Source organism: Phyllostomus hastatus, unplaced genomic scaffold, assembly GCF_019186645.2.
Source record: "Phyllostomus hastatus isolate PE091 unplaced genomic scaffold, TTU_PhHast_1.1 phas_scaffold_114, whole genome shotgun sequence".
Classification (NCBI taxonomy): Eukaryota; Metazoa; Chordata; class Mammalia; order Chiroptera; family Phyllostomidae; genus Phyllostomus; species Phyllostomus hastatus.
Window position 1 is genome coordinate 4,668,730 of NW_025334006.1, and position 27,696 is coordinate 4,696,425.

Sequence of the window (27,696 nt, forward strand, 5' to 3'; positions counted from 1 at the left end):
CCGCATGCAGCCCATGGGTCTGCAGGTTGGACACCCCTGTGGGCCTGCCCTCTCACCGTGCAGCCTGCACTGCCCAGCACGGCGGTAGCCACTGGCCACACGTGGCTATTGAGCGCGCGAAAGGTGGTTGGGCGGAACTGAGATGCTCTGTCGGGTGAAACACACACTGGATTTCAAAGACTTAGTATAAAAAAAAGAATAGAAAATATCTCATTAATAGTTATACTGATCACATGAGGAAATAATACTTCGGACATGTTTGATTAAATAAAATATGTTATTACAAATAAATTTACCTGTCGCTTTTCACTTTTTTTAAACTTGGCTACTAGAAAATTTTAAATTAATTTAAAATTTTAAACTATAACATGTGACTCACATTATATTTCTACAGCAGAGTGCTGTTCTGTACTGATCTCATAGCTTGGTGTAAGTATTAAATCAATTAATACAAGCAGAGCACCAAGCACTGTGCCAGGAAAAATTAACAGCCACTAGCTATTCTTAATATTAGTGAGATCATTGGTTTTCAAAGCTCATAGTCACATTTTTTCAAGCAACTTCTAACAGATAAGGAGGAGTGGTCTATTCACGCTGGGTACCGCCTCCACAGGTTGGAAACCCACAAGGTTCGCCATCTTTTTGTTTTTTCTTTTATTGATTCTAGAGAGAGGGGAAGGGAGGGAGAAAGTGTGGGAAAGAATCATCGATCGGTTGCCTCTTGCACATGTCCCAACTGGGAACCGAACCAGGCATGTGCCATGACCGGAAATCAAACCCATGACCTTTCGGTTTGCAGGACGATGCCCAACCAGCTGAGCCACACCGGCCAGGGCCAAGGTTCACCACCTTTAATTGTCCTTCAAGTTGTGGCATTGTACATCTGTACTTTCAGGAAAGGTAAGGAGGTGCTATCAGACAAAGTCAAGGTGTCTACGCCAGTGCTTTGAAAATGATCGTGCATCTCAAATGCTGTTACCACAAAAAAGAAATGAGAATTCTGTGATACAATAGAGGTGTCAGCTAACACTACACTGAGGGTCACACTGCAAATATACACGCGCATCAAATCCACACACTGTGCACCTAAAACTTGCACATAGGTATATATCAATTATATCTCAATAAAAATAATTAATTCATTGAGTAATTAAACAACAAAACAATTATCACAAAAAGGTACTATGATTTTGCTCAGGAAACTCCAAGTGGCCTGTTCCCAGGCCTAGACACTGTCCAGAAAGCAGGGGGTCATGCATGTGAGTGGGGAGAGGGGGTCACCTCTGGGACCCTGGATCATTACCTGCACGTGCTGTATCTATGCAGGACGGCACCTCCCCACTTCTGCTCCTGACAGCCCACCGGCTCCCCAGCCCTGCAGACCCCGGGGAAGGCTCTAGCCCTGGCTGCAGGCCCACAGATCACCAGGTCTGACTCCAGGGAAGGACATATGCTCAGTCCAGACACGACAAAGGGTTTGCTGTCCCAAAGGCAACTCGGGGCTCCGTCAGCCTGGCGTCTGCGAGACAAGCCTCCCAGCTCTTCCTGCAGCCCTCGCCCTGGCTCTGGTATGTGTGTGGGGATGGGGCCAGCAGCCAGCTCTTCGCCGGGCTCTCTAACAAGTTCCACGAGTCTGTTTGTTAAAGAAAAATTCCAGTGGGTGCATCCAACACATGGAACTCAAGTACAGAATTTATATTTATCCGCCCCACTGCCAAGGAGATCACATGCCCCGTGAGTCACTCCAGATGTGCTCAAAAACAGAGTCTCTCTGTGGCAGCCCAGTCCCCTAATCCCAGCGAGAGTCGGAACCAGAGAGGTCCCCACTCCCGTCCCCCAGGAGGCCGTCTCCACCTCTACCTTCTGAGGAGGGAGAGGGCATCCGCTCTTCTGAAGACGGAAGGGTGGTGAGAACGGTACCGTCTCCCGGGGAGGACTGGTTCGGGCTCACCTGTGGCTGCTGGGCCCCCCCAGGTTTGAGGGCAGCTTCTCTCCCCCCTGGAGGAAAGGATGTGTTGGAAGCCCCTGCTGCTCCTGCTGCTGTGCTGCGATGCCCAGGCCACTGTGCCCCACAGGTGGAGCAGGGGTGAGTTGCTCTTGACTTATTTGTCTGATGCTCATCATTCTTTTTTAAATACAATTAAGAATTTGGGGGAGGGGTGTCATGAACAGGGGAAGGAAATTAGAAGCCCCACGCCCTCCTCTGCTGGTTGCTTTCTGCTTGTTGACGTGTGAGAAGGTGCTAGAAGGTGAGGGGGAGATGATGGGGAAAACAGTCCCCGCGGCTGAGGGCACTTGAGCATCCCTCCCTGACGTGCCAGGGAGAAGTCAGCCTTGTGCACAGGCTCCCTCGAGCTGCCCCGGGGCTGCTGCAGCTGGGCCGGGCGTGCCCAGGTCTGATGCTGACACGATGGGACTGTGGGTGCCTAGGGGCTGCCTGGAGAGGCTGACCAGGAGTGGACACATCTTTCCAGCCAGGTAGAGCTGGCCCAGTGACAGGAGAGGAAGGGGAATTCTTCAGCATCCTCACGCCTACCTGCCTGCTGCCCCCACCGGCCACCAGTCCTCCCCCTGTAAAGGGAGGGGCCCCGGCACCAACGTGATCCTCACGGCTGACTTCCCTCCCTTCGGAGGTAGCTCCCCGGAGCTGGTGTTTCTTTCCTCTCTGCCCCAGGACCAGCTCCAGGTGGCAGGCGGTGGCAGCGCCTCCAGCCAGTGAGAGTTTAGCACTGTCAGGAAGCGAGGGGCCCAGCGTGCTGGCCGGGCTTTGCTGATCCGAACTGAAATCTTTCCTCCCACCACCTAAAGTCAGCTGAGGTCTCTCTCCCAGAAAGAACGGGGAAAAGAGGCCAGGCGCATAGGTGCTTCTAGGGTCCCAACCGGGCTGAAGACTGGCATGGTGGCGTGAGGAGGAGCCTCTGACCCCCAGGCAGAGGAATGTCGGGGAGGAAAGACAGACCATGTGGGAGCAGAGTGCGTGGATGGGGAATGGGGGGCGGGGGGACTAGGGCACTGCACTTACTTGGGGGTTTATTCCACCTTTTTCAAGCTTGAGACTGAGGACTTGCCAGTTCGCTGAGCTGAGCAGGGAAGTGACCGTTGCCCTGGGGCAAATAAGTCCTGTCGCCCTTTCCTCTATTTCTGGTGAGACCATTACTCACCCACCCTCCCTGCTCGTGGTGGGCACACACCCTGGGGGCGACCCGTGGAAGCAGAGAGCAAAGAAACTCTGCAGTCATGTTCTCCCCTTGACCCCGTGTGACACGGGGGGTTTTACTTAACTCGCCTATAAAAGAGGGGGCGGGGAGGTGATAAAAGCCAGTCTCCCAACACACAGCTGCGAGAAAGCCAAATGAGGTGGTTTGATTGGTAACGAGGCTGGTGAACTCGATAACTGCGCGGTGAGCTAGGGCCGGAGGAGCTCAGGCAGCCGAGTTCTGCCTCTAACCCGCTGTGACCTCTGGCGCGTCTCTGAGCTTTAGCTCGCCAACAGGTCACGTGTTAACGGGACCAGAACTTCCCTTCTCTGCGCTGTTGTGAGGGTCAGATCCAGAAATGTCCGTAGAAAGCTTTGTAAACGACGAAGCGCTATGTATGTGTTAGCCACTTAAGAGTGAAATAATTGCGTTAAAGAAAGCTTAAGATCCTCAACAGACATCTCTACAGCCACATCCCGGCCCCACCCGGTCCTGGCTGGGGCAGGTCGCCCCCATAACAATCACAATCTTCGCAGAGACCGGCGGCCGCACAGCAGAACCCGAAGCCCCGGCACCGCCGCTGATAAGCCCTAGATTAGCGGTTCCCGTCACCGTCACCGTGCAGTCAACAAACGCTACGGAGGCCCCACAACCATCCTCGAAAGTCTTCCCATAACCTATCGTGTTTCACGCTTTTTTTTCTCATTTTAAAAGGAATACCCACCGGACATCTTTTTTCAAAGACGGGATGGGGGTCACACCCAAGTAAAAACAATTTTTCCGCGTGTCCTCCCTGTTCCCTTCACCTTCATCCCCACCCCCCCCCACCCCCGTGCGGGGCCTCTCACTTCGGGGACTTCCCTCTGGAAACAGTCTCGGGGTGACCGCCCCCCTAGAACACCCTCCTCCTCCTCTACAACCCCGCCGCACCCCCACACCGCCACCCGGCTTCCACCTCCCTCTCCCCCTGCGCCCACGAGTGGAAATGTGGAAATCAACCCAAACGGAATGCACCCTGCGGTCCGGCCACCGCTTTGCCTACCGGGCAGGCTCGCTGAGAAGCGCTCTCCAGGATTCGGCCTGGGAGGCAGCTCTTCGCGCGCCAGAAGCGCTGCTCCAGCCCCACGGACTTGACTGAGTGACTCACCTGTGGTCAGCGGGGCCAGCCGCATACTGGACACACCTGCTGGCTCACGTCCCGGCCCGCGCCAGCTCCTGCCACAGCAAGGCTCCAGGGGCTGGAGGGAACGAGCCTGTCTTTTTTTTTTTTTTTAAAGAAACCTATGCCTTAATGACTATGTAAATATCTGTTTTTATGAAATACATATACATTATTTCCTTTCAAAGCAGTTAAATAGGGAAGGGAAGCCCTGCTGGTATGGGGGGATTTAGGTCATTTTCAGGGGTCCATTTCAGTGTGGTGCGAGTTTTCAGTCGTGAGGGCCTGCCGTCAGTGTTGAGTGAGTATCACCGGCCTGGGAGCTGCGGTACTGAGTACACTCGGCTGCTCCAGAAGCAGGTGCTATTCCGCCCACGCACAGACAGTAAAGAACCCTGGAGTGAGGCAGGAAGCTAATGTGCCCGGGATCGCTCAGCAGCAAGGGCAGAGCTAGACTCTGGCACCCCCCGCCCGCCCACCCCAGGCCTGTAGCCTCAGAGTCTCGCTGTCCTCCAGCCCTCCCGGCCCCTCCCAGCAGCCAGGCCCCCCTGGGTGGTGAGGCAGTCTGGCCAAAGGGAGCTGACTCACAGAAGCCCTTCCAGAAGCACTCCCATTGGACCCCAGCCCCCGGGCCAGGATCCTGGCTCACTCAGAATATCACTGGGTTTCTAAAGGGCTGGCCCAGGAGCCAAAGAGTACATGACATCAGTAGGGCCTGGCAAAAGATCTTTTATAAACCGGAGTGTTTCCTTTCCACACCCACTGCCTTTTCCATAGAGTGGCTGCAACTGATTCATTAAAAATATGGTTGTATTTTGGCCTGAAAAGGCCCACAGTTGGAGTCCTTTTCAGCAAGCTCTTTGGTACAAACACTGTGTGAATTACAGCAGAAATGGTGCTTCGCCTTAATGCTGCTCTGTCACAGGGAACCTACTGGGCAATGGGAGGGAAGAAGAGGCGATTTTTATCCCAGACTATGAAAAGTCGGAGAAAGGCCAGGCTCAGAGTGAAAACAGCTCCTTCATTTAGGAAGGCTGCTGCCTGTACGTCTGAGCCAGAAAGCTTGGATGGGCTCAGGCGCTGGGGAGACAGGTGCTAGCCTTGACTGAGAGCATTAAAAGTAGCTTCTCCCAAGCCCTGGCTGGGTAGGTCAGTTGGTTGGAGCGTTGTCTTGTTACACCAGGGTTGTGGGTTCGATCCTGGTCAGGGCACACAGAAGAAGCAACCAATGAGTGCATAAATAAGTGGAACAACAAATCAATGTTTCTGTCCCCCTCTTCCTCTCTCTCTCTAAAATCAATAAATTTTTAAAAAATTGTTTAAAGTAGCTTCCCCCAGGCCAGACCAGGGCTCCTCAGAGACAAAGGCAGGGCATAGGAATCAACATCTACTTTCTGGTAATTAGCTGGGACCTATCACTGCAAATAAGTTCTAAAAGCGCCCTGAGAGAGAAAGATTAAGTGACACACTCTGTTTGAAAAGGATGGTGACAAATATAGTTAATGTGTTTCTACGGAATCATATATTCATTCAACAAACAGTCATGAGCGGGATGCTAGCCCCTGGGAATACAGTGACCACAAAGGACAACATCCCTTGCCTTCGTGGAGCTGACATTCCAGCCAGGGGAAACAGACCACAGACACATACAGAAACAAAACGTCTGGTTTGTTGGGTGGCAATAAAGTAGGGACAGGTTGAAGGGTATCAGGGATTATAATTTTTTCATTTTTTAAAAGATTTCATTTATTTATTTTTATAGAGAGGGGAAGGGAGGGAAAAAGAGAGGGAGAAAAACATCAACTAGTTACCTCTTGTGCGCCCCCAGCTGGGGGCCTAGTGTGCAACCCAGGCATGTGCCCTGACCGGGAATTGAACTGGTGACCTTTCAGTCTGCAGGCCATCACTCAATCCACTGAGCCACACCAGCCAGGGCAAGTATTACAATTTTAAATACGGTAGTCAGGGAGGGCCTCCTTGAGGAGGTGACTAAAAACTGAAGGCAGAAGGAACAGAAGTGCAAGGGCCAGTGGCAGAAGATGCCTGGGGCACTCGAGGGACAGTGAGAAGGCCTGTGGCTGGGGTGGCATGAGTCAGGGAAGAAGAGCAGGTGAGTTCAGACATAGTGAGGACTCAGGTCATGTAGCACCTGGTGGCCGTTTGAAGAGCTTTGGCTTCTCCTCTGAATGAGATGGAAAGCCGTGGAGGGCTCTGGGTAGGGGAGTAACACAACCGACCTGTGTTCGCCCAGAAGCACTTCAGTTGCTGTGTTAAGAACAGAATGAAGGCAGGAGCCAAGAATGGAAGCAGAGGCACCATTCGGTGAGGGGCCCCAGGCGTGGACCAGGGAGCCCGCAGGGATGTGGCCAGAAGGAGCCAGGTTCCAGCTCTGCTTTGAAGGTGGGACCGACAGGACGTGCCGATCAGTCGGACGTGGGATGCAAAAGGAACAGTCGAGGGTGGCTCCCAGGTTTGGGGCCCGAGCAACTGGGAGAGATGGGGAGGCTCAGTTGAGATAAAGCAGGAGACGTGTGCGTGTGGGCACACGTGTGGGCACGCGTGTGTGCCTGGATCTGTGTGTGCATGGATGTGTTTTGGGAGCTGGGATTGGGCTGGGGACAAGGAGAGATAATGGTTACATGCCCAAAAGGAGATTTCATAGGCAGTTGGACATATGCATTCAAAAGTCTGGCCTAGAAATAAAAAGCTGAAAGTCAGCAGGGAAGTGAGGGTGTCCAGCAGGGAGGAGGCAGCCCCAGGTGAGGCCAGAACTCTGCAATCTGAAAGGGCTGGGAGGAGGAACAACAGCCAATGAGGAGGGATTTTTTTTTAATAAAAGAAGGAACATGTTTTCATGTTAATGTGAAAGACCCAGTGGCGAGGGGGAAGTAACCGTGTAGGAGAGAAAGGTGGAGAGGTGAGCGGCATTTTTCTTGGGGACCTCACACACGTGGAGGAGCTGGGTCTGGACAGGAGCGTGCGCGCCGGAACAGAAGTCAGCGCCTGCACGGGGGCGGTGACGGGTCAAAGGAGCAAGTAGAAGGGGTGAGACCATCATCGTCCATTTCACGGTGAAATAGAGAGAGAGGAATCGGGAAGGAAGGGAAGTGGCCGGGCAGTACGGAAGGGCCCATGTGAAAATACCACCTGAAATTCCGTGAGACCACGGTTGTGTTGGCCACCAGCCACACTCACGTGTGGGACAGGTAAGGAGATGGGTTGCACTTTATGCCAGGTGGTCACAAAGGAACACAGGGGGGCAAAGGAGGTGTGGATATGGGTAAGAGTGTGACCCCATTTGACCCGGCACATCACTCGATAGATCCAAGTTACAGGTTTGTTTAAATATCTGTGCCTCGTTTAAGAATATGATTCATGCCATGTTTATTCACTCACTCATTCCCAACTAACACCATCCTTCCTGTAGTTACTCAGAACTGAGGACACCCAGTGCTGGGGCAGACGTGCCTACGAACAGACAGCTCTGCTCGCCTTATTGGCGAGATTGGGTTCTGGGGCCTGTGAGATGCGGGTTTTAACGTCATCCCCATGGCAAGCCCATTGGACGGCCTAGGACACGTTTCTCGAGCTCCAGGTCTCTCCATGCCTAAAATGGGGTGTGAATAGTTACCTCGCAAGGTCCACCGGGAAGCACAAACACTTTGGCGGGCCACAGGGGACTCACAAGCCACCGTCACATCTGACCTCCATGTTTTAACAACTTCTGTCGGGGTTCCAAACGTGGCTTTCAGCAGAAGACACGGGCAGAACGCGCGGGGACACATGATTCCTGCCTGTCTGGGTCCAATTTCAGGGCTAACTCAGTGCATGTGGCATGACCTTTCACCAGTGAATCATTTGTTCTGTGCTGGTCTGTCCAAGGAATCGCAAACAGTCCGTTTCTGCCCAGGGCTCCTCTGTCCGGGGCCTGGAGGAAGAGGGAAGGCATCCCAGTTCTCCACCCCAGGCCAGCCCGTGCAGCAGCCCGGCATGCAGGGCGACGTGGGAATCTGGCGACGTGGGAATCTCCAGTGTCCCCTGGGGCCACTGAGTGGCCCGAGTGGCCCAGTCACATCCTGCAGAAAGAGCTGGAGAGTGGGCTGGGTGTGGAGCACTGAGTGGGAAGGACACAAATCAGCCCAGCATTACACCAAAAAAAGTACACAAAGTCAGTGATTTCGACAAAACCATCCCAGCAATCTTCTTGCCAGAGGCTTAATGCTGGGGTCGTGCCTGGGCGGGCTTGGGGTGCTTCTGCCAGTCCCTGGGCTCCCCAGCTCACCCCCTTTCTCTCCTCCCTCAGGGAAGGGGTCCTCGCCAATGGCAGTCGGTGGGGGCGGGGCACGCGGGCCTCCCTCCTCTCTGCCCTGCGAACACTGCACTGCCCCGTGGCTGCTGGGAGCAGGGAGCCGAACTTGAAATGACCTCCATAAATCTGGGAGACGGGACAGAAGGGAGAGGAAGAAAACCCAGCAAGGCATGAGTGGAAGAGTCTCCAGGGATGTCCTATTTGGTTGTTGCTTTTTAAAATAGCGGATGTTTTCAAAATCATTCTAAAACACAGCTACTGAGCCAGCACTCGCGGCCCAGCTTCAGTGGACACCAAGGTCAGGGACGGGAAGCACGAAGCCCACCTCCCCCCAGGAGCTGGCGAGCGCCGGCAGGACCCGAGACGTGTAGGGCGACCCGAAACCACAAGGACAGCGAAGGAGCAACAGCACGTGGTGGGCTCCCCAGGGACGGCTTCCTGGGGGAACAGGACTGTTGTCCTCACCGAGTGGGAGCAAGCCCTAGTTTCAAGCTCTGCACGCATGCCTCCCGGGGCTGGTCAGCCCGTGCCTCTGCCATTTGCTTTTCTGGCAGGGTCCTGACACCACCTTTATGGGCAAAAACACCTGGGGTGACTGTATGGTTGACTTTGCAGCCGACTGTTTGGACATGGAGCAGGCATGACCTGCAGCCTCTCCGGGGGAGGGGAATTCATCCTCGGCCCATGCCTTTAACTCCGCAGTAAGAGAGAAATTCTGAAGCAGAATTAAAGGAGTTGCTCTCAGATCCTAGCCTGAGAAGAGGGTCCCCCTACCCTTTTGTGAGAGGGACCCACACCCTGGTCTCGGACCAGTCCTGGTCCTCGTGCTGTCCTCCAGCAAGGGGAAGGCAGGATCCAGGTACACACTCCCTTTCAGAGTCTCTGGTGCCTCTACGGGTTTGCCTTGGTCTCTTTGGATGGCCTTGTAAGGAAGGCCTCAGAGGGGAGTGAGCTCTGCATTTTGGCGCCACGTGCTTGGCTGCGGCTCTGGGCAGCCCAGTGGTTACCAACCCTGCCTGCTCACTATAATCACCTGGGAGCCACCGAAAGTCCTGATGCCTGCCTACGTCCGCCCCAGAGATGCCCATGAACTGGCCAGGAGGTGGCGTTCGGCATTTGGGTTTTTAAAAAACTCCCAGGTGGTTCTCCTGTGCCGTCATGGGTGAGACCCACTGGGCTAACCTGAGCGTGGCGGGACAGCTGAGGCAGCACCCTCTGCTGCTCAACCGTGGCTGCCGTTGGAAGCACCTAGGAAGCTTCTGACAATCTTCCCGGCCCAGTTGTCCTCTAGCTCGATCAAACCCAAGCATCTGGAGCTGGGACGCAGGCATCAGCGTGTTTTAAAGCCCCTCGGGCGTCCAAGGTGGGGTTGAGGAGGAGACGCCTCACTCTCCGGAATTCCACCTAAAACAACAGGTGGAGGCAATGAGTAAACAGAGGCGAAGCCCCCAAATCTCTGGCTCTGTGGGAAATGGGCACTCTTTCTGGCAAAGAGACCAATTCTCTTAAAATGCCAGGCCACAAAATGTCGCCCTGGAGGGGACTGGCTCCTTCCCCATGGTGGTCTGGGGAAGCAGAGGTCCCCCGCCTGGCAGGGCCTCCCCCGTGTGTGGATTTGGTGCTCCCAGCACCCCCCCTCCCCACCCCACGCAAGGCCTGGAAGCCTGCCAGGATCTGGTGGGGGGGCAGAAACCTAAGACCGTGTTTATGCTAACCGCAGAGGGACCTGTGGTACAGATAATAGACGAGCACAGAAAAGCAGTATTGCAGCAATGCCCCACCCAACCGGTTTTTTCCAGGAAGTGGGAGACTCCTACCACTGAGCTTTTCAGGAAATGTCTTTCTATCAAAGACGTGTGTCATTGTTATCACTGCCGCTGGATTTTTTTTTCCCAAAATGCTAATGCAGTTGCCTGCCTTCTAAACACAGCACACTGGACACCCAGGGGCCCTTTCTTGATGGCCCCGGGACCCCGTCATTAAGCCGCAGAGCTGTGGTGCCTGGTTACGCACATTGAGTTCTGCACAACTCCAGGGGGCGCTGTTCACCTCAAAGTCTCAGATTTTTTTTATAGTTCGTTGCCCAGTTTCCTGGGAAATCACAATGCAGTGTCTTGAAGAAACTGTACTTTTTTCTTTCCTTTTTTTAAAGATATGATTTCTTTTAAGTACTTCCAAGACGTAAATTCCTCAAATGGTAGAATGTGTCCATTCTGCTTCTGGGCCCAAGGTACCAGGCCATATAGAGAACCTTACTTCCTTATTTATGCATTTGAAAGCATCTCCTGTAACATGAGACTTCACCCCAATCACTCTGTACAATTCTTTATGTTTTGCTTTTAATTGCTGCGCTGGTGGTTCGAGCCCAGTCAGGACTTGAAGGGTTGTTTTGAAAGGCAGCATACTGCAGGAGAAAGAACGGTCATCTAAGATTAAGGGAATCTGACTTACGCTTTACTATTTGACAACTACCTTACCTGCAAGAAGCTGTTCCTTTTTCTACCAGCTGGCAGCACGCTTGCCGATCCTGTCTGCAGAGCACCCAGGTGCACAGAGGGGCACCGGGGGTGGGCGCAGCTCTTTGCTCGTAGCCTGATAGGACCCCGGGGGGAAGCTGCAATTTATAATGATAATTCCCGTACGTGGCAGCGTTCTGCATTCTCCCTCACTAGTCCACAGTAAGGTCCTAATTCTCGCTACCCTCTCTGCCGTAGCAGCCCATCCATCCTCCTTCAGCTACTGTTTCTAAATGCAACCACGAGAAACAGCATCTTAGCAAGTCCCTGACTGCCCCAAATGCATTTCTGAGTCCCCTGGCCCTTGCGGGAAACCCTGAGCCTGGCGCCACACACCTGAAGTCACATGTCAGAATCTTTCTTTTTTAATCTTCACCTGAGGATATGCTTGTTGATTTTAGAGAGAGACAGAGAGGAGAAAGAAACAAGGAAGGAAGAAGGGAGGGAGAGAGAGAGAGAGAGATCCATCAGTTTCCTCCCTTACTTGCCCCTGCAGAGGTTCAAACCCGCAGCCTTTTGGTGTTTGGACAGCGCTCCATGTGTCAGAGTCTGGGGCAGCTCCCTTCCTCTTCACCTGTGTTCCTATCCTTCTCAGCCAAATTTCAGAGGGCTGGGGAATAGCCAGAGGTCTCACCCTCTGATTAAATGGGCTGTCATTGCATATAAACCAGCACTTCATACGGATGAAGTGCTAACAGGTGCATTAGTGTTAGCGAACAGTATTGCTCGGGAACGCATTTGTTGAGTTTGGAGGGGTTTGTGGTCTGCTCATCTGTGTTTTACTTTAACGTAAGTGCCCTGGACATACAGGGGTGGGCACAAGCAGGCTGCCAGTTGTGAGCGCTTGAAACACAGAGTGCGCAGAGCTATTGTAATCATTGTAACCCGCATGTCTTCTTCCATGCGGACACTGTAAACCTGCCTCTGCCCACCCCTGCACACTGTACAGGTTTCAGAGCTCCCTGGGATGAGCCGGGTTTGAAGTCACTGCTCTGAAATGGTACCACCTGCCACGCCCAGGAGCTCCCTGGGACACCAGAGGTGTCTGTCATCTCCCCTGCTTTATGACCCCCACAGCTTCGAATCGTCACTTTCAAGACTGGCTGGCTGACCTCAAGGTTACGGGAGGGGAGGCCAAGTGCGTGCAGCCCCCCGAGCTCATTCTCTTGTTCCTTGCAGCTGTGCTCTTCCCTGCAGCCCACCGGCCGAAGAGGTCCTCCTCCATGGCCTTGAACCCTGTCCTGCAGAACTCCCTGGAGGAAGTAGAGCTGCTCTATGAGGTAGGCAGAGGTGCCAGGGGCCACACCACCCCAAAGGCATCGCAACTTTTCTGTTTTTTGGAGACATGATCAGAGCCCCTGAACGTGAGTGTCATCTGCTGCCGTAGGGACCCTCCCAGACTCCCCTGTGGAGGCCAACACATCCTGGCCATCCCAAAGTGAGGTGTCCCCATCTCTCCTGTCCTTCCCCACATGCCGTAACCAGGGATGATGGCTGTAAGAGGTGATGGAGGCCAAGTTAGATTTAGGTCTGGCCACTGCCAGCGCCCCAGCAGCAGAGTGGGCCGTAGTCTCAAGTGAAGGCTGCGAGGCCGGACCTGTCACAGGGTCCGGGCAATGCCACGCCCAATGTCTGAGTGGAGAGCCCTGTCTGCAGTAACCACCTACTGTGACAGCCCAGGTGCTGACCATCTGGGGCCACCCCAAGGGCTGTCCCCTCTGCCTCTCACACCTCCCCCACTCAGGCCCCGCTTCTCCACCCACAGGTCATTTCCCAGGGCCGCTTCATTCGGTTCGGTGGTAAAATTCCAGGTTCAAGATTGGAGTGTTAGTTCTGGTTCTGCTCCCCCATCAGCTCTGTGACCTTGCAGAAGCCCCGTGTCTCTCTGGGCCCGAATCTCCTCCTCTCTCCCCTCCTGCCTGGACGTCCCCCATGTGCCGGAGGTGCCTGGCTGAGGGACAGCCTGCCGCAGCCAAGCAGAGGAGCCTGGGGGAGATGGCAAGTCCTACCACAGGGAGCAAACGGGAAAATGCACAGCCTTCCCCAGGCCTTGAACACGGAGGTCATGTGGACAGATCTGCTTTGGAAAGATAACAGTAGGACAGAGACAGACAGGAGCCGGGGAAGGCTGGAAACGGAGACAAGAGTTAGAACCCCAAGACCAAGAGGATTTGCTAGGTCCCTGATGTGAGCCTGGCTGAGCAGGGGATGCACAGGGCAGACCCCACCCTGACTCTTCAAGAACAGGCGAGACGCGAGGATGAATCTCTGCACCCACTTAATTCCTGGCACAGTTCTCTGAGTCCTTTGATCCCCAGCTTCTGATTGAAAATCATCCCAAATAGTCAGTTCATGCTTTAGAACATCCTCGGTGGCTGGAAGGGGGAAACAGAAGAATGGGTTAATCTGGGACACTAGACATAATAAGTAGTCATTCAATAGTGGCTTTGTACCAGGGACAGTGTTAGATGGTGTCCGTATTGGCCTTATTTACATCTCGCAAGAGACCAGTAAAGTATTCTGTTACTAACCATTTCACAGAGGGGGGAATGAGGCTCGGAGAAGTCAGTAGCTCCTCCAAGGTCACACAGTTGGTGGGAATGGCGCACCTGGACCCCAGGTCCCTTGGGTTCTGAAGCTCTTTCCGCAGCTGCCTCCCCAAGCAAGTGCAGGTGATACCCAAAAACAGCGATGAACTCAACAATGCCCAAATGTTTCATGTGTTTCCGCCTCTTGTGTTTCTCACCAGTTCCTGCTAGCTGAACTTGAGATCGGCCCTGACCTGGAGATCTCCATCAAGGACGAGGAGCTTGCCTCCTTGCGGAAGGCCTCGGACTTCCGCACCGTCTGCAACGACGTGATCCCCAAGCGCATCCCCGACATCCGCCGGCTGAGCGCCCACCTCTCCAGCCACCCCGGCGTCCTCAAGAAAGAGGACTTTGAAAGGACAGCGCTCACCCTGGCCTACGCGGCCTACCGCACAGCCCTGTCCCAAGGGCATCAGAAGGACATCTGGGCCCAGGCCCTCCTCAGCCTTTTCCAGGCCCTGAGGCAAGACCTGGTGCGGTCCTCAGGCTCCAGACTGTCTCCCTGAGGGACCCGCCCGCAGCCGGACTGCCCAGCAGGGCCCAGCACGCGCTGCAATCCAGAAATTCCTCATTCTCCACTCCATTTACAGAGGCCGGCCTCAAAGCACCCGCCTCCGCCTCAGAGCGGCAGAGATAAAATAATGAAGCCCCGTGTTCTTTACCCACGTAGCGTCCTGACAAGCACACCCGACTCATGTCGTACTGGGGACCTGGGCCGGAAGAAAGGGCTGGAGTGAGTGGTCATTCTGGATGTCCCCAGAGGCCAAACGGTTTGCCTGGCGACATGCAGAGTCTCAGATACACACTTTGACACTGAGTGGCTGCCACAAACACGCAAGAGGGAGGACGGAGCTGGAGCAAATCACAGAGGTTCGAGCACAGTGGAGAGACGGGCGACAGATTTCTTTGGTCCTGAGAGGTCAGGGTGCTGGGTGGAATGAACATCTTTCCGGAGGTTCTATAGTAAGATACACAGGAGCTAGAGCTGCAACCAAGCAAATACATTGTTAGCCAGGGACCTACTCCTCAACTTTTCTAAAGGTCGCCAAGAAGAATCAGGTAGAACGTTGGTGATTGTATGATCCCCATGTCCTGTGTCTTCCTATGTGAAGGCCGGTCCACTACACAAAGGCCAGCCCAGTCTTTTGAATGGAGAAGCCGAGCTAATGCAGAGAGGGTCCTCCTCCCAAAGCAGGGCCTTGCCCTTCTGTCATAACGCCCAAATTGTTTAGTATCATCAGAGAATTACGCACTCCCAATAAAAATGATTTTCAGATGACAGATTTTTACCCTCTCAAATGCCAATTTTTCATCTTAGCGATAATGACTTGATATCTTTGAAAACTACGCGCAAGAAATGCCTTAAGCTTGTATTTGGTGTCTGTGAACCACTGAAATGAAGGAGCTGGATAAGATCATTTCTAAGACTCTTTGACTTCTGAGGTTTTCACCGTGATTGAACTACCTGGGAGGTGTTGCAGGGAGGATCCCCGGACCCGAGAGGTCTGCCAGACTATTTGTAGCAACCCTGGAAGCCCCCAGCCTTGGCTAATTCTGCCCTGGGGGTGAGTTCTTCTGCTGCCTTCCTCGCCATCCGGCTTACAAGAGTGCACTTTTCTTGCCCTTTGCTTTTTGCCTGTTGCCCTTTGCTTTTTATTCTATGCTGAATAAGAGTTACTAGATGAAGACCTCTGTTAGGAGTGAAGTGCCTGGGTTCTAATAAAGATCCCTCACTGCTCTGGCCAGTGTGGCTCAGGTGGTCGGAGTGTCATCCTGTAACTGAAAGGTTGTGGGTTCAATCCCTGGTGCAGGTGCACATGGGAGGCAACCAGTTGATGCTTCTCTCTCGCATCAATGTTTCTCTCTCTCTCTCTCTTCTCTTCTTTCTAAAAGCAATGAAAAAAATGTCCGTGGGTGATGATAAAAAAATTTTTTTTAAAGATTCCTCACTAGCTCAGAGATCTTTCTGGCTTCTCCTAGGTTTACGGCCTGGTCCAAGAGGCTAATGTCACAAGTAGTCTGATCTTTGAATGAGTGAGGATTCACTGGGCTCATCTTGATTTTGAAACAGGTATTTAACAGTGATCATTGGATGATGGCAAAAGCTGGCCTGGACTTCTGTAAAATCTTTGAACAAGTGAGCTCGGCTCAGCAGCACTAGCTGCGGGGTCTTTCTGGAGAAACACTGGAATACTAGGAAAACACAGCTTTGCATCCTGACGTTCTCAGGCTTTAGACGATTCATAACACGCTCTCATTTATTCCCGAATCAAACTGCTCATGTACCTCCCTCCACTGCAGGCTGATACATGCTTTTTGCTCAGCTCTTTTCTTTCTAATGTTACCTGTTCTCTTTGATGGTCACAATGCTGGTCTCCCTCTGTTTTTTCAAGTGTTAGTTCGTGTCTCTGCACTCTCTCTCGGGGCCTGATTCTGCTTATCTTTGCATCCGTTTCTTGAAGCCGCTCCAAGTGTCTGGTGACTGACATCTGCCGGCCCGCATCCATGCTCTGAGCTCACTGGCTTTCCGTCTCCCTTGGGCATCACTGTCAGGCTAGAACAAAGGTCAACGTGGAGACACAGCTGGGATTGCCCAGAAGGCAGACTGGCCTCGCAATCTGCCTTCGCCGTTTGTACTTGTCCTTGCTGGGAAGTGGTGAGGGGGTCAGCAGAGGCCTCAGTCCCTAGACACTGGACAATAAACACCCGGACAGCCAGTCCTGCACTCCACCCTGGGACCCCACCCCACTGGAAGGGGTCTGAGAGCCTGCAGTCACCAGCTGGAAAGACCCACCCTGTGGTCCCTGGTCCCGATGCCCTGAGATGCATGGCTGCTCCCAGTGATGGGAGATCCATGAATGGCGGGGAAGGTTCCCAGGCCAGGGACAGCAATCGTGGTTCATTCACCCTATAATGAAAAATTAAAGGCACTTTTGTATTCGTAAACCAAAGCCCACATTTATGTGGTAATTCATGATGGAAAAAACAGAAACAAGAAAGGCATGACTTTTTTTAAAGACAAATGAGAATTTCAATTTCAGTGACTAGATACTTTAATAACACTATTTTAGTCTGACTACAAATTAATCGTTTACCCACAAAAAGTCTTATAACAATGACTTTATTTACATGCAAAATCAAATAGCGTGCTCACAATTGCCACCCAAAAACCCGCCTCTCTGTCCAATGAACAGGAAGGGAGAAGCCTGGACAGAAATAGAATCTTCCATTTTGCCTCCTGAATGCCACTCTGTACATAACACAATCACAACAAAGTCACATGTCATATTTACTCACAAACAGAGTAATTTTGGATGTGATGTTTGTAGTGGATTGCTGGGAAATCCTCGAATCCTGGGAATCCTAACGGGGAACCAATTCTGCCATGTCTATATTGCTGGGAAATTCGAGGATCTAGAAATTCTGGAAGTTCCCTCTAAAGCTGGCGTCCTCAAGGTTACCTCTGATGGCACTCAAAAGAGACACTGAAAAACATCCATGTGCCGAAACTTTCATCGCTCTGTCGCCTCACCTTGAATCTCACTGAAAGGGAATCAATTAAGTGGCAGATCAGCCAGAAGGTATTTCCACAGGTAAACTGATCTGAAATCAAATACTCATTCGATGACTTCACACAGTACCCCTTACTTTCCTAAACCATGTTCGTGTCTTACTCTTTTTACTGTAGTAAATGCACTCTCACGCACACACACACACAATGTAAATTTACCATCGAGCCATTTGTAGGTGTGCAGTGGTGTTACTTATATGCACATCACCCCGTGACAGATCTCTGGAACTTCTTCATCCTGGACACATGGCACCTATGGGACAGGAACTCCCCTTGTCCCTGTCCCCGCCCCCCCAGCCCCAGGCAACTACCGTTCCGTGTTCTGTTTCTAAGAGTTTGACTATTTTCAACACCTCCTCTAAATGGTATTTGCCTCCCATTTCTTAAGCTTTGCCCTCTAGAGAATGTTTTCTTCATCTGAGAAGTGGACAAAGTTCTGAAGAACTACTGGCCTGACTGTGTCATTCACTTTACCTAATTTTATTGAACAAATGTTTGCTGATGGTGGAATAAATATGTCATGATGGAGTTATTGGGCGTCAGTGGAAATCTTTTGTTATCTCGGATGACCTCACCGAGGAATTTGAAGTGGTTCGTGGGTTGAGCCGCAGTGTTGATTTCCACAGCCATTGGTGATTATCTGGTCTGTTTAATATCTGCCACCAAAACCTCACACATGTGTCATCGCTCGTTGTGAGTTTCAAAATCATCACAAAAATGAGGTCCCAATGTGGTAAACACAACAGTCTTGAACGTGCATTTAAAGAGATAAGTCATCACAGCCCATCCTGTAACAAGAGAATTTCTAAGGGGACCTTGGAAGTCCAGAAGAACTGGTTTTCTGGAGTTTCTTTTCCAGCCACTTTCATGTTAGCCTGGGGACTATTTCCAACCAGTATAGCTATAGATCTTGGAACACCATTCCTTACATTCCGTGAATTCAAGAGGACTTGGGTTGCATTACCCTTGACGCTATTCAGCCTATCTCAGACCAAGGCAATGCCGCGAAGACCCCTCACTTACAGAACATTTAGGTTTTCTCTTTCTTTTTCTTTTCTTCCTTGCCTCAAACCCTCATGTCCTTTCTGAGAAAGGCCAACCGCAGCTCCTGGTCTGCAAGCAGCAGAGGTCCGGGTCCCACCTGCAGCGAAGGCCCTGTCCCTGAACTTGTCAGTTTCTTCCCGGCCCTCCCATCTCCCCCTTGCAGCCCGGCCAAAGGAAGCATTCTGTTTGTTTGGTTTGGTTTGGTAAAAAGCCTCCGACAGAGAGCATTTGAGCACCACTCCAGCCAGAAAGACCACTGACTCTGCGTTCCAAGGACCCCTAGACTTTTCCAGAGAGGCAGGTATCCTTCCCATTCTCCCTGAAAAGCTCTGGCCTTTCTTGCAGGCTGAACCCTCTGCTGACTCAGACCCTTTCACAAATGCCCTTTGCCACCAGGAAAATCTGAAGGGTTTAATAGTGTACATTCTGGGGCAGTTTACTCCAGAATTAAGGTTTTGTTTTCTCCCTGCCACCAGACACATCATCTTCCTAAGGACTAGTGGTTCTGGGTCCTAGGGTCTCTTGCAACATGGCCATGCCTGGGGCAGTGTGATTATGCTTACAGTGACGGCCATCACTCCGGGCCCCCAGGATGCTTGAGAAACAAAAATAAGCTTTGCAAGTTGCCTAAATTCTGCAGGATCAGCAGGCCCCTGCTGGCACCAATCAACAAGTGCCTTGGGAAGAGATAGGACTCATTCTTTCCGACGCGTTGATTGGCTGTGGAAAGGGGCGGGGCTACTGCCTCTGTCCGGCTTCCCATAGGTGAATGAAAGTTAAGGTGGGTCTCCAGCAAGATTTTGTCCCGTAACAACTAGGAATGTCTTGGGGACTTTTTTTTTTTTTCCTGCTCCGGAGGCCGAGGCTCAAGGCAAATTATAAGTGGGAATCAATTTGAAGGAAAGAAATTTGAACTCAGTTGAGGTGCCAGGTCCTGGGAAAGGAGCCCAGTCCTATCTGAAGTCTGCATCCTCTGCTGACAAACTCCGAGGGGGGGCCTGGTTTAAGGAAAGGGGGTTACAGTGAGCACAGGTAGGAAGTGAAACTGCCCAAAGCAGGCCATCAGAGAGAGGAAACACGATGGACGGCACGCAGTACTCTTGGTATCTTTAATTTTTTAAAGCCTTTGAATGACTTCAAGGCCGAACAGCTACAGCAGAGGTGGCATTTTGATTGATTAAGGGGGCTTCTGCTGGCCCCAGAATGAAGTCACTCGATTACTAATCCAGCAAAGAGGGAACCCACTATGCCCCGGTTTGCCATCCTCTCCCGGTTCCTTTTGGCTGGGCATAAAACCATGCTCGCCAATCCCACCTAAAACAGGAGGCGAGGAGCGCAGCCTTCTGTGCAAGCAGCGGCTGTAACTGCCCTCCTATTCTGCCCCAAGAAGAAACAGGACTCTTGGAAGCCGAGAGAGGTGTAAGAAGTCTTTCTGGACCGAGCGCGAGCGCGTCGCCAGGAGCAAAGACATTTATCTGGCCGGCCCGCGGGCTGCGAGGGGGCCAGAGCGCAGAGGTCCAGGATGGGCTTGCTGAAGGGCCTCCTCCGGGAAGGAAAACTGCTGCTCTCCCTCGCGGTGCCTTTCCTGCTGCTGCCGCTGCCCTTGCTCCACCCCACCAGCGTGAGTACTGGCCTGTCCCCTCCTGGGGACAGTGGGTCAGGAGGGAGGTCAAGCCAGGGAGGTGGGTGGAGGGGAGGGGTGTTCATGCTGTTCCCCGAGGTGCTTCTCTGTGGGTGTGAAGACATGGATGTGTTTTCCTGGGGTGGGGGTGGGGGCTAAAATACTTCCTAAGCACTGCCATTTTCGTCCCTCTATCTCATCGCAGTCCCTCTTCCCAGCGCCCCCAGCTGGGAGTGAGACTGGAAAAGGGGCCACTGAGCTGGCTGCTGTGTGTCACACAAGTCAGTGGGCCAGCCTCCCCTGGCGACAGGGCTGGGCCCATGTGCTGATAAGAAGGACACCCTTGTCCTGTAGTTGTCAGGGCTCAGCAGGTGATCGTCCGTATGTGACAGCAACTGGAGAGGCAGGGAGACCTCGCCTTGATGGCGCTGAGGAGTGCCTGGGGGACAGCAGGACTGGGGTGGGGTGGGGTGTGGCCCCGAGGGGGCTTTTGTGCACGGAGCCTGGGCTGGTGGGCGGGCCTGGGGCTCTGATAGCCAGGATTTGAAACTTCACCTCCAAAGCTCCCTTGGAACGTTGAACTGAAAGCAGAGCTCAACCCCTCGCTCTGGTCCCCTGCGACGGCCCTCTCCTTGCTTGTGTCCTCCGTGTTTTCTTCCGTGTGTCCTGGAAGGAGAAACACCAAACGACGTGATAAGAAAGAAACAAGAGCCCCCACTTCCAGACCATGACCTAGTTTTTGACTGTGTGAGCAGAAGCGCTACAGCTTTGCCTCTGCACTTGGCTTGCTTCTCAGACCATCATGGGACTCCCTTCCCTTCCTTGTCCTCTCCCCCCTCCTCCTCCCCTCTTCCTCTTCCCCTCTTCCTCCCCTCCCCCTTCTCCCCTTTCTTTCCCTCCTCCCCCTTCCCCTCGTCCTCCCCTTTCCCCTCCTCTTCCTCAACCTCCCCTTCCTTCTCCTTCTTTTCCCGCTCTTCCCCCCTCCTCTCCCTCCCCAAGTGGCTTTACCCTTCGCCCACCCCCAGTACCCCTGAGACTTTAGGAAAAATAAGCTGAGAGAGGTTATCGTGTTTGTGGGAGGGAGAGAACGCCCCCCCCACCCCCCACCCCCCCCACACACTGCTCCCTGAGTAACCTGGTAACCAAGATTAAGCCGTACAGTTAAAGAGAGGGGATTAGGATGCTTCTTGAAAACAAACTGGCCGAAATCTTTAGCAGAATAAATACTCCAAGTGCCAGGGAGACGCTGATTAAGACCGGGCTGGGATTAGCAGACAGTGATTACTGCTGACAGTTTCCTGGGCTTGCACACCAGTCCGTTTTCTGCTTTGTCCAAATGAGCTGATTTTCCTTTTCCTTTCATGGTTTTTCTTTTGACCCGGTATCAGATGGATTTAAGGGAGTGCCAACCGAAGATTCATTGCCCTCCCCCCCACAGCACTATCGGGCACCCTCTGCGTCCCCTGAAGTCAGTCCCTCCCACCCTTGGGGACCCTGACCGTAGGATGCTATGGTCCCCACATTTCACTCTGGGACCTTGTCTTTGAGCATCTTCGTTACCAACGACTAGTAAGAAGTACCCACAAAATAATAAGTTACTGAAGTAGGCAAAATAACCTATACATTTGGGGGGAAAGGTATAGTGGGGAGTCCCAGAGGAGAGGAAGAATGGGTGAGCCCCTGCTTGGTTTGGGTCCATAAATAATTTTTGCAGAGATTTTGGTGTTTTTTTTTTAAGATTTTATTCATTTATTTTTAGAGAGGGAAGGGAGGGAGAAAGAGAGAGAGAAAGAAACATCAATGTGTGGTGGCTGGGGGTCATGGCCTGCAACCCAGGCATGGGCCCTGACTGGGAATCAAACCTGCGACACTTTGGTTCACAGCCCGTGCTCAATCCACTGAGCTACGCCAGCCAGGGAGATTTTGTTTTTTAAGCTGGACTTTTAAGGTCAATGGACACAGCCCTTTCTTGACTTAGCCCCTTTTTTCAGACTCAGTTTCTCTTTCCGTTGAGATGGGGTTTCTCAACAGCCGCACTAGGGGTTTGGGGCCAGATATTCTTTGCGGTGGGGGAGCTGTCCTGTGCGCCGTAGGATGTTTAGCAGCATTGCTGGTCTCTACCAACTCGTGCCTGTAACACACACTGCATGCGCCCCATAATGACAGCCAACAAGGCTTCCAGATATCACCAAATATCCCCCATGGCGGGGGTGGGGGGGCAACAGCACCCCCAGCTGAGAAGCAGAGCCTTAAAGAACCAGAAATATGCTGCCTCAGTGCTTCCCAGTCAGTGCGTGTGGGTTGGTGGAGGGCAGATGCTTTGACCCCCATATCCCTCGGGGCAGCTAGATGGAGCCTGGGGTGGCGGATGCCCTGGGGTGGCAGCCCAGCCTGCTTGCCACCCACCCCAGCATGGCCTGCAAAGATGACCTCTGTGTGTATCACGGTCTCAACAAGGGCCCTGCTCTTCTCCCTCTCTGAGGCCGGAAAAGCACTTGGAGGTCACCGCCCTTCCTACCTTGCACCAGACTTTTAGATTCTGATTGTAATCCTGAAGGGTCCTCAATGGACTGTTTGCTTCGGGCTGGAGCTGAGGGATGCGGTCTGGGACGCAGCTCCTCGCCCACTGGGGGTTCTGCGGGCTCTTCAAAGTGACATTTGAGGAAGAGTTAGAATGCTCTCCCTTTTTCCTGCCCAGCTCTCTCAAACCAGGCCCAGACTCAGTTTACCATGTTACAGAAGAGGGTCTCACAGGGGGATTCCATAACTAAGCCCTGCTTCGGTGTCCCAGGAGGGGGATAAAAGTAACACCCAACCCCCAAGGTAGATTTCCAAAAGGCCTCCCGGTCATTCATGACAGCAGAGACCCAGACCACGGGCCCCTCCCAGTGAAGCTGGGACGGTCGATATCACTGCATGAAAGGAGCAGAGGCAGCTGTCCGATCTGGGGAAATGCCCCCCGTGAACTCTCTCCCTGATGTGCAGCCGGAGCAGAAAAACAATTGACGGCGCTATCCCTTAAATGTCACTGCCCAAACACTGGCCGCGCCCTGCACATCTGTGACCAGTGGCAGTGATAAAGGGCCTGGGATTCTCCGAATATTTTCTCCAGTAGGTAACAGAGAACTGCTGGCCAGCAGAGCAGCCCGGTTCAGTTCCGCCCCCATCGACTGAGCTGCCTGCCAGACACTGGCCAGCTATGGGGGCACTGGCCCCTGTCATCAAACCTCGCAGAGAGTTTTGGGGTGTCCGAATGTAAGCTGCCCTGTTGAATTTTGAGGAGGTTGTGAAGGGACAAAAAAAGGTCCGTGTGAATTCCACGGGTAGACAGAGTGGGGAGGGGACCTCCCGGTCTGTCGTCTGCTCTAAGGAAAGTCCAGGTAACAGCGACGGTAGCTTATCCAGTTCCTAATGCTGCCGGGTGGAGGCGGCTCGGTGACTCCCTCCAGTAACTATTCTAGTTCTTAACAACAGCTACAGTCAAAAAGTCTGCCTTGTCTTACCCAAATTCTCCTAATTCGAAGCAAAGTGCTGCCTGAGACGAGGAAAGTTTCTGACTCTCATTTCCGACCCCTTCCTGTCATGGGTCTCCCTGTCCTAACGAGGACAAGAACAACTGAAGGTTCTCAGGAAGGGACAGTCCTGTGTCAGTGAGGGAGGGACATGCTGTCCCCTTTATCTGCAGCTGGAGTCTAGACCTGCCACTCTGTCTCTGTCAGAGGACAGGGTCAGGAATCAGTGAGCTCAGTGTGTTAAGGGCCTTTGAACTCCTTTTGGTAGTTTTATTTCTGCAACCGAGGGGATAGTTCTCTTAACTGCATTCTTTTCCAAATGGAGCCTTTTGATTTTTTCCACTGCTGATTCTGTTGCCTTATCAGCACTTCCAAAAAAATGTTAACTTCTCTGCGATCTTTTGGCCCCAGAGGATTGTCAGCGGGAGCGACAGCCAGCACTTGCTGACGTCAGTGCTCGTTTCCCAAGCCCCGGCCCCCTCACCCGTGTGTGCCCGGAGGGAGCCAGGGCCCCTCCAGCCGAGCTGGGCTCATCTGTCCTGACGACTTTTGCTGGCCACGCGACCTTTTGTAACTTTTGTGCGGGAGAGCGAGGACATGAGTGCTGAACCCAGGGGAGAGATAAACAGAACAAGACTCGTCAGGTTCCTTGATCACCAGCCAGCCTCAGGGTGGGCAGAGCGGAGCCCAGATGGCTTAGAACTCGTGTAAACGGAGGAACGCACAGCCAGCTCGGACCTTCTGCACAGAGGCCCCCCGAGTCCATCCTCAAGGCCCTTGGACAGTGACCTCCCCCAATAGCACACCAGTGACCATTCATCCACACTATTTCAGGCAACCAGCATCACTGGGGGCCAAGGTTAAGAAGGGCTAACTTTTTATAAGGATGTTGTATTAATTTATTCTTTGCACCCAAGAAGCTGTGCAACCAGCGAAGTGAGTGGCCCTGGGGAAAACGCTGGTAAATTTCCCTGCCTTCCGGGTGACAGCGCTCAGGACTTCCTTTGTCAAAAGAACGCTGCCCTGTGCTCCCAGCAGGGGGACTGGGGTCCCAGAGCGAGGACAGCCAGACACTGCTTAGGGTGCTGGTTTTCGACCAGGGACAATTTTCCCTACAAGGGACATTTCGCAATGTCCAGAGACACTTTAGGCTGTCACAGCTGGGGAGGTACTACTGATACCTAGTGGGTAGATGCCAAGGGTCCTGCTAAACATCTTACCACACACAGGGCGGCTCCCCACAGCAAGGACCTGGACAGCCCCCAACGGGCCAGTCTCAGAGCTCACAGGTGAACCGATCACACCAACTGATTCCTTCCTCCAGGTACCCCAAGAACATCTAGTGACTGTACAGCTTGACAGAAAAATGTCCCGCCCCGGTCCATGTTAAAACTGGGAACGCCACCTTTATATATGACCTTGGCCCTGAACACTGCAGAGAGCTGTAGTCCCGGCCCCACACAGTTTCAGGAACCAGCAGAGCTGTGATGTCCCGACAGTGCGGGAGCCACCCCGGCGCCAGCCCGTGCAAACCACGTGTCAGGCATCTGTTCAGCCAGGAGCAACCACTGCTTCACACACCAGTATGGAGGACCCGCACATCCCCACCACACTCCCGCCAGGGCCCGCCTTGCGCCTGCCAGGGCTGCGTCCCAATGCCCCTGTCTGAGTCTGTGTCCCGCTTCCTCTGTCCTGGGTCTTGTCTGCATTCTCAGTGCCAGTGGCCACCCCTGTGACTAACCGCCCCCTCTCGTCCCCTTCCAGGAGGCGGCATGTGCTTACGTGCTGATCGTGACCGCTGTGTACTGGGTGTCCGAGGCAGTGCCTCTCGGAGCTGCGGCTCTGGTGCCCGCCTTCCTCTACCCGTTCTTCGGAGTCCTCCGATCCAGCGAGGTGAGGCCCCTTGCGGACCAGCCCCCTGCTCAGCTCAATGCCAGGCCAGCGAGAGGGGGTCCGAGGGGAAGGGAGATGCACAAAGCACCTTAGGGGAAGGCTCCTTCATCCTCCGGAACCACCCCTGAGCACTGGGCCTTTGCACCGGCTGCTCCAGACCCTGCGTTCCTCTCCCTCTACCCTTGACCTCATCTCCCTCAATGGCCCCTCGCAGTGGTTTGCGAGGGAACGTGGCTTTGAGAGGAGAAAAGGAAGTTAGTCGTTGTTACTGCTGGGGCTGGAGAAGGGCAGCACTGGGGGAGCCAGAGGGCACGTTTTATTGTTTGGGGTGAAAACTCCTACGCCACCTGTCTGGTAAAGGGGCAACTGGGTTACAGGGAGCAGTTTAGGCCAAACAGAGTGTTTAATTGGACTTCAAACTCAGACCCAAAGACAGCACCAACAAGAGAGAGGACACGGGTTACAGCTCATTTTGAGCCCGTTAACGCTGAGCCGCAGGCGCCAGCCACCACCCCCTCCCCGCACCAGCGTGTGCCATGGTTATCGGGGAGAGCCAGCCTGGGCGTCACCAGGAAGCCCCATTCCAGACGGGCCACCCCTTGTCACACAGCCCCTTGCTGTGACTCAGGCCCTTGTCCCACCTTGGAAAGTTCTCTCCAACTCCTTCAACCTTTAGAACCCTACCCATCACCCTCTTCGGTGAGGCCTTTCCAAAGCCCTTGGCTACAAGTGTGGCTCCCTTTAGCCTTTAAATGGTACATGAGATGCACCGGATGTCAACTTTCTGCAGACATGTTCCCTCTGCACCAAGATTCCCGCCCTCCAGGATGTATAACACCTATGGCCTGTGGGCCCTCAGTTGATGCTTCTCGACTGCAACGTCTCTGGATGGTGTGTCCATAGTGTACTCTCCACACGGAGTCAGGCACGGGAATAAAGGGGTCAGTGTGACCCTGGGACTCTGGCTTTTGTCTCTCATGTTATTCACTCAACATTCAGAAAAGTATTTTCTGAGTTTTGTGCCAACCACGTGCAATATAGGATGTACTGATACCCGAGGGTGACAAAAGTGAAACATGTCATTTCTGCCCTCTTAGATCTCATCGCTGACACTTCTGAGTTTCCCACTGTCAGCTCGTTGCGTGCCTGCACGGGGTCCCTTTTATGGTGACTTGTTGGTCCCCAGGTAGTAAGAGTTTGTTGAGCGCAAAGCTTAGACGGCCTTCCCTGTGCAGAACTCGGGAGCTGGGAAAAGATGTGAGCCTATGGAAATGACGCCTGACCTTGAGAAGTTCCTATTCTGGCAGGGAGAAAGCATAAAGCACGTGGAAAAACACAGCAGACCCTAGGCGAGAATGCCTCATTTTCTGGCATTGCAGAGGATTTACATAATTCCCCATGAAGGAATGTTGTAGATAAATAAAATTCATTCTGTCAAGTACCCAGACTTCATGTTGACCATTTTTTGATTAAAGCCTTTCTCAAAGGCTTTCTAATTTCCCTGGTCTTTTAAACAGAAGTCGCTGAACAGAGATTAACTTTTCCTTTGGAGCCTTCACAATTTCCAGGGGGAAAAAAAAGTTCTCAACCAGGGGAGCCAATGTGGGCCGGACGATAGCACAGTTGAGCAACTTGAATGCTGGTTGGACAGCTGAACCTAAAGAGTCTTGAGTAACATATTGGCGTCAGACTGGAGAGAGAGCCCAAATGAAAATAGAAAAGGCATGTTATTGGATTTGCAGATGACTCAGCGATGGGTGGTCTAGCTACTGTACGGCGACAGAATCAGTGCTGACAGATGAGACAGTGAACCCGAGCTCACGAAATGAAGCTGAATAAGGATACATGTCAGCGGGGCACATGAAAAGGACCCTGGCTCTCAGGGGCGCACGAACTCAGCAAGAGTCTTCTCTCAGTGCCACGTGGCTGCCAAAATCTCTGGCATTTCCCACAGGCCAGGCACTGTGGGAGGCCTTTGACATGCATTCGGTCGCCGAGTCTCTCTAAAGTGGCTGTTATTTTTACCTGCACTTTACAGAGAAGGAAACAGAAGCTCAGAGAGGTTAGGTAACTTACTGGAGGTTGCACAGCTGTGCATAGTGAAACTTGAACCAGGATTATATGATCCCAGAACTTTGCTCTTCCCTACTGGCCACAGTGTCCTAAAATGTGCTGAATTGATAAACACATGTGTCCAGAGCATCTGGTTCTGGATAAGGAGCTCATTCAGGGGTAGGTGGCCAAGACACGAACCACTTAGAACAGGATTCGCATGAGGAAAGAGAA

The 27,696-nt window shown here is 52.9% G+C and overlaps 2 protein-coding genes across 2 annotated transcripts in view; both read left to right on the top strand.

The window, feature by feature from the left end:
* Nucleotides 1–1,762: 1,762 nt before the first annotated feature.
* On the top strand, nucleotides 1,763–17,868 carry FAM180A (family with sequence similarity 180 member A). The gene is made up of 3 exons (XM_045855778.1): nucleotides 1,763–2,086; nucleotides 12,361–12,461; nucleotides 13,931–17,868. The coding sequence occupies exons 1-3, from the start codon at nucleotides 2,011–2,013 to the stop codon at nucleotides 14,273–14,275; spliced, it is 522 nt and encodes a 173-aa protein (XP_045711734.1). The 5' UTR covers nucleotides 1,763–2,010; the 3' UTR covers nucleotides 14,276–17,868.
* Nucleotides 17,869–19,293: 1,425 nt separating this feature from the next.
* The window catches only part of SLC13A4 (solute carrier family 13 member 4), a 39,151-nt gene continuing 30,748 nt past the window's right edge, over nucleotides 19,294–27,696 (top strand). The window contains exons 1-2 of the mRNA XM_045855673.1: nucleotides 19,294–20,005; nucleotides 25,282–25,410. Coding sequence (XP_045711629.1) covers nucleotides 19,907–20,005; nucleotides 25,282–25,410 — 228 coding nt within the window. The 5' untranslated portion in view covers nucleotides 19,294–19,906. The remainder of the gene's footprint in view (nucleotides 20,006–25,281; nucleotides 25,411–27,696) is intronic.

Coding starts and splice junctions, on each gene's coding strand:
- FAM180A (XM_045855778.1), top strand. CDS start 2,011: ATGTGTTGGAAGCCCCTGCTGCTCCTGCTGCTGTGCTGCGATGCCCAG. Junction 2,087..12,360: donor GCCCCACAGGTGGAGCAGGG/GTGAGTTGCTCT, acceptor TGTTCCTTGCAG/CTGTGCTCTTCCCTGCAGCC. Junction 12,462..13,930: donor AAGTAGAGCTGCTCTATGAG/GTAGGCAGAGGT, acceptor GTTTCTCACCAG/TTCCTGCTAGCTGAACTTGA.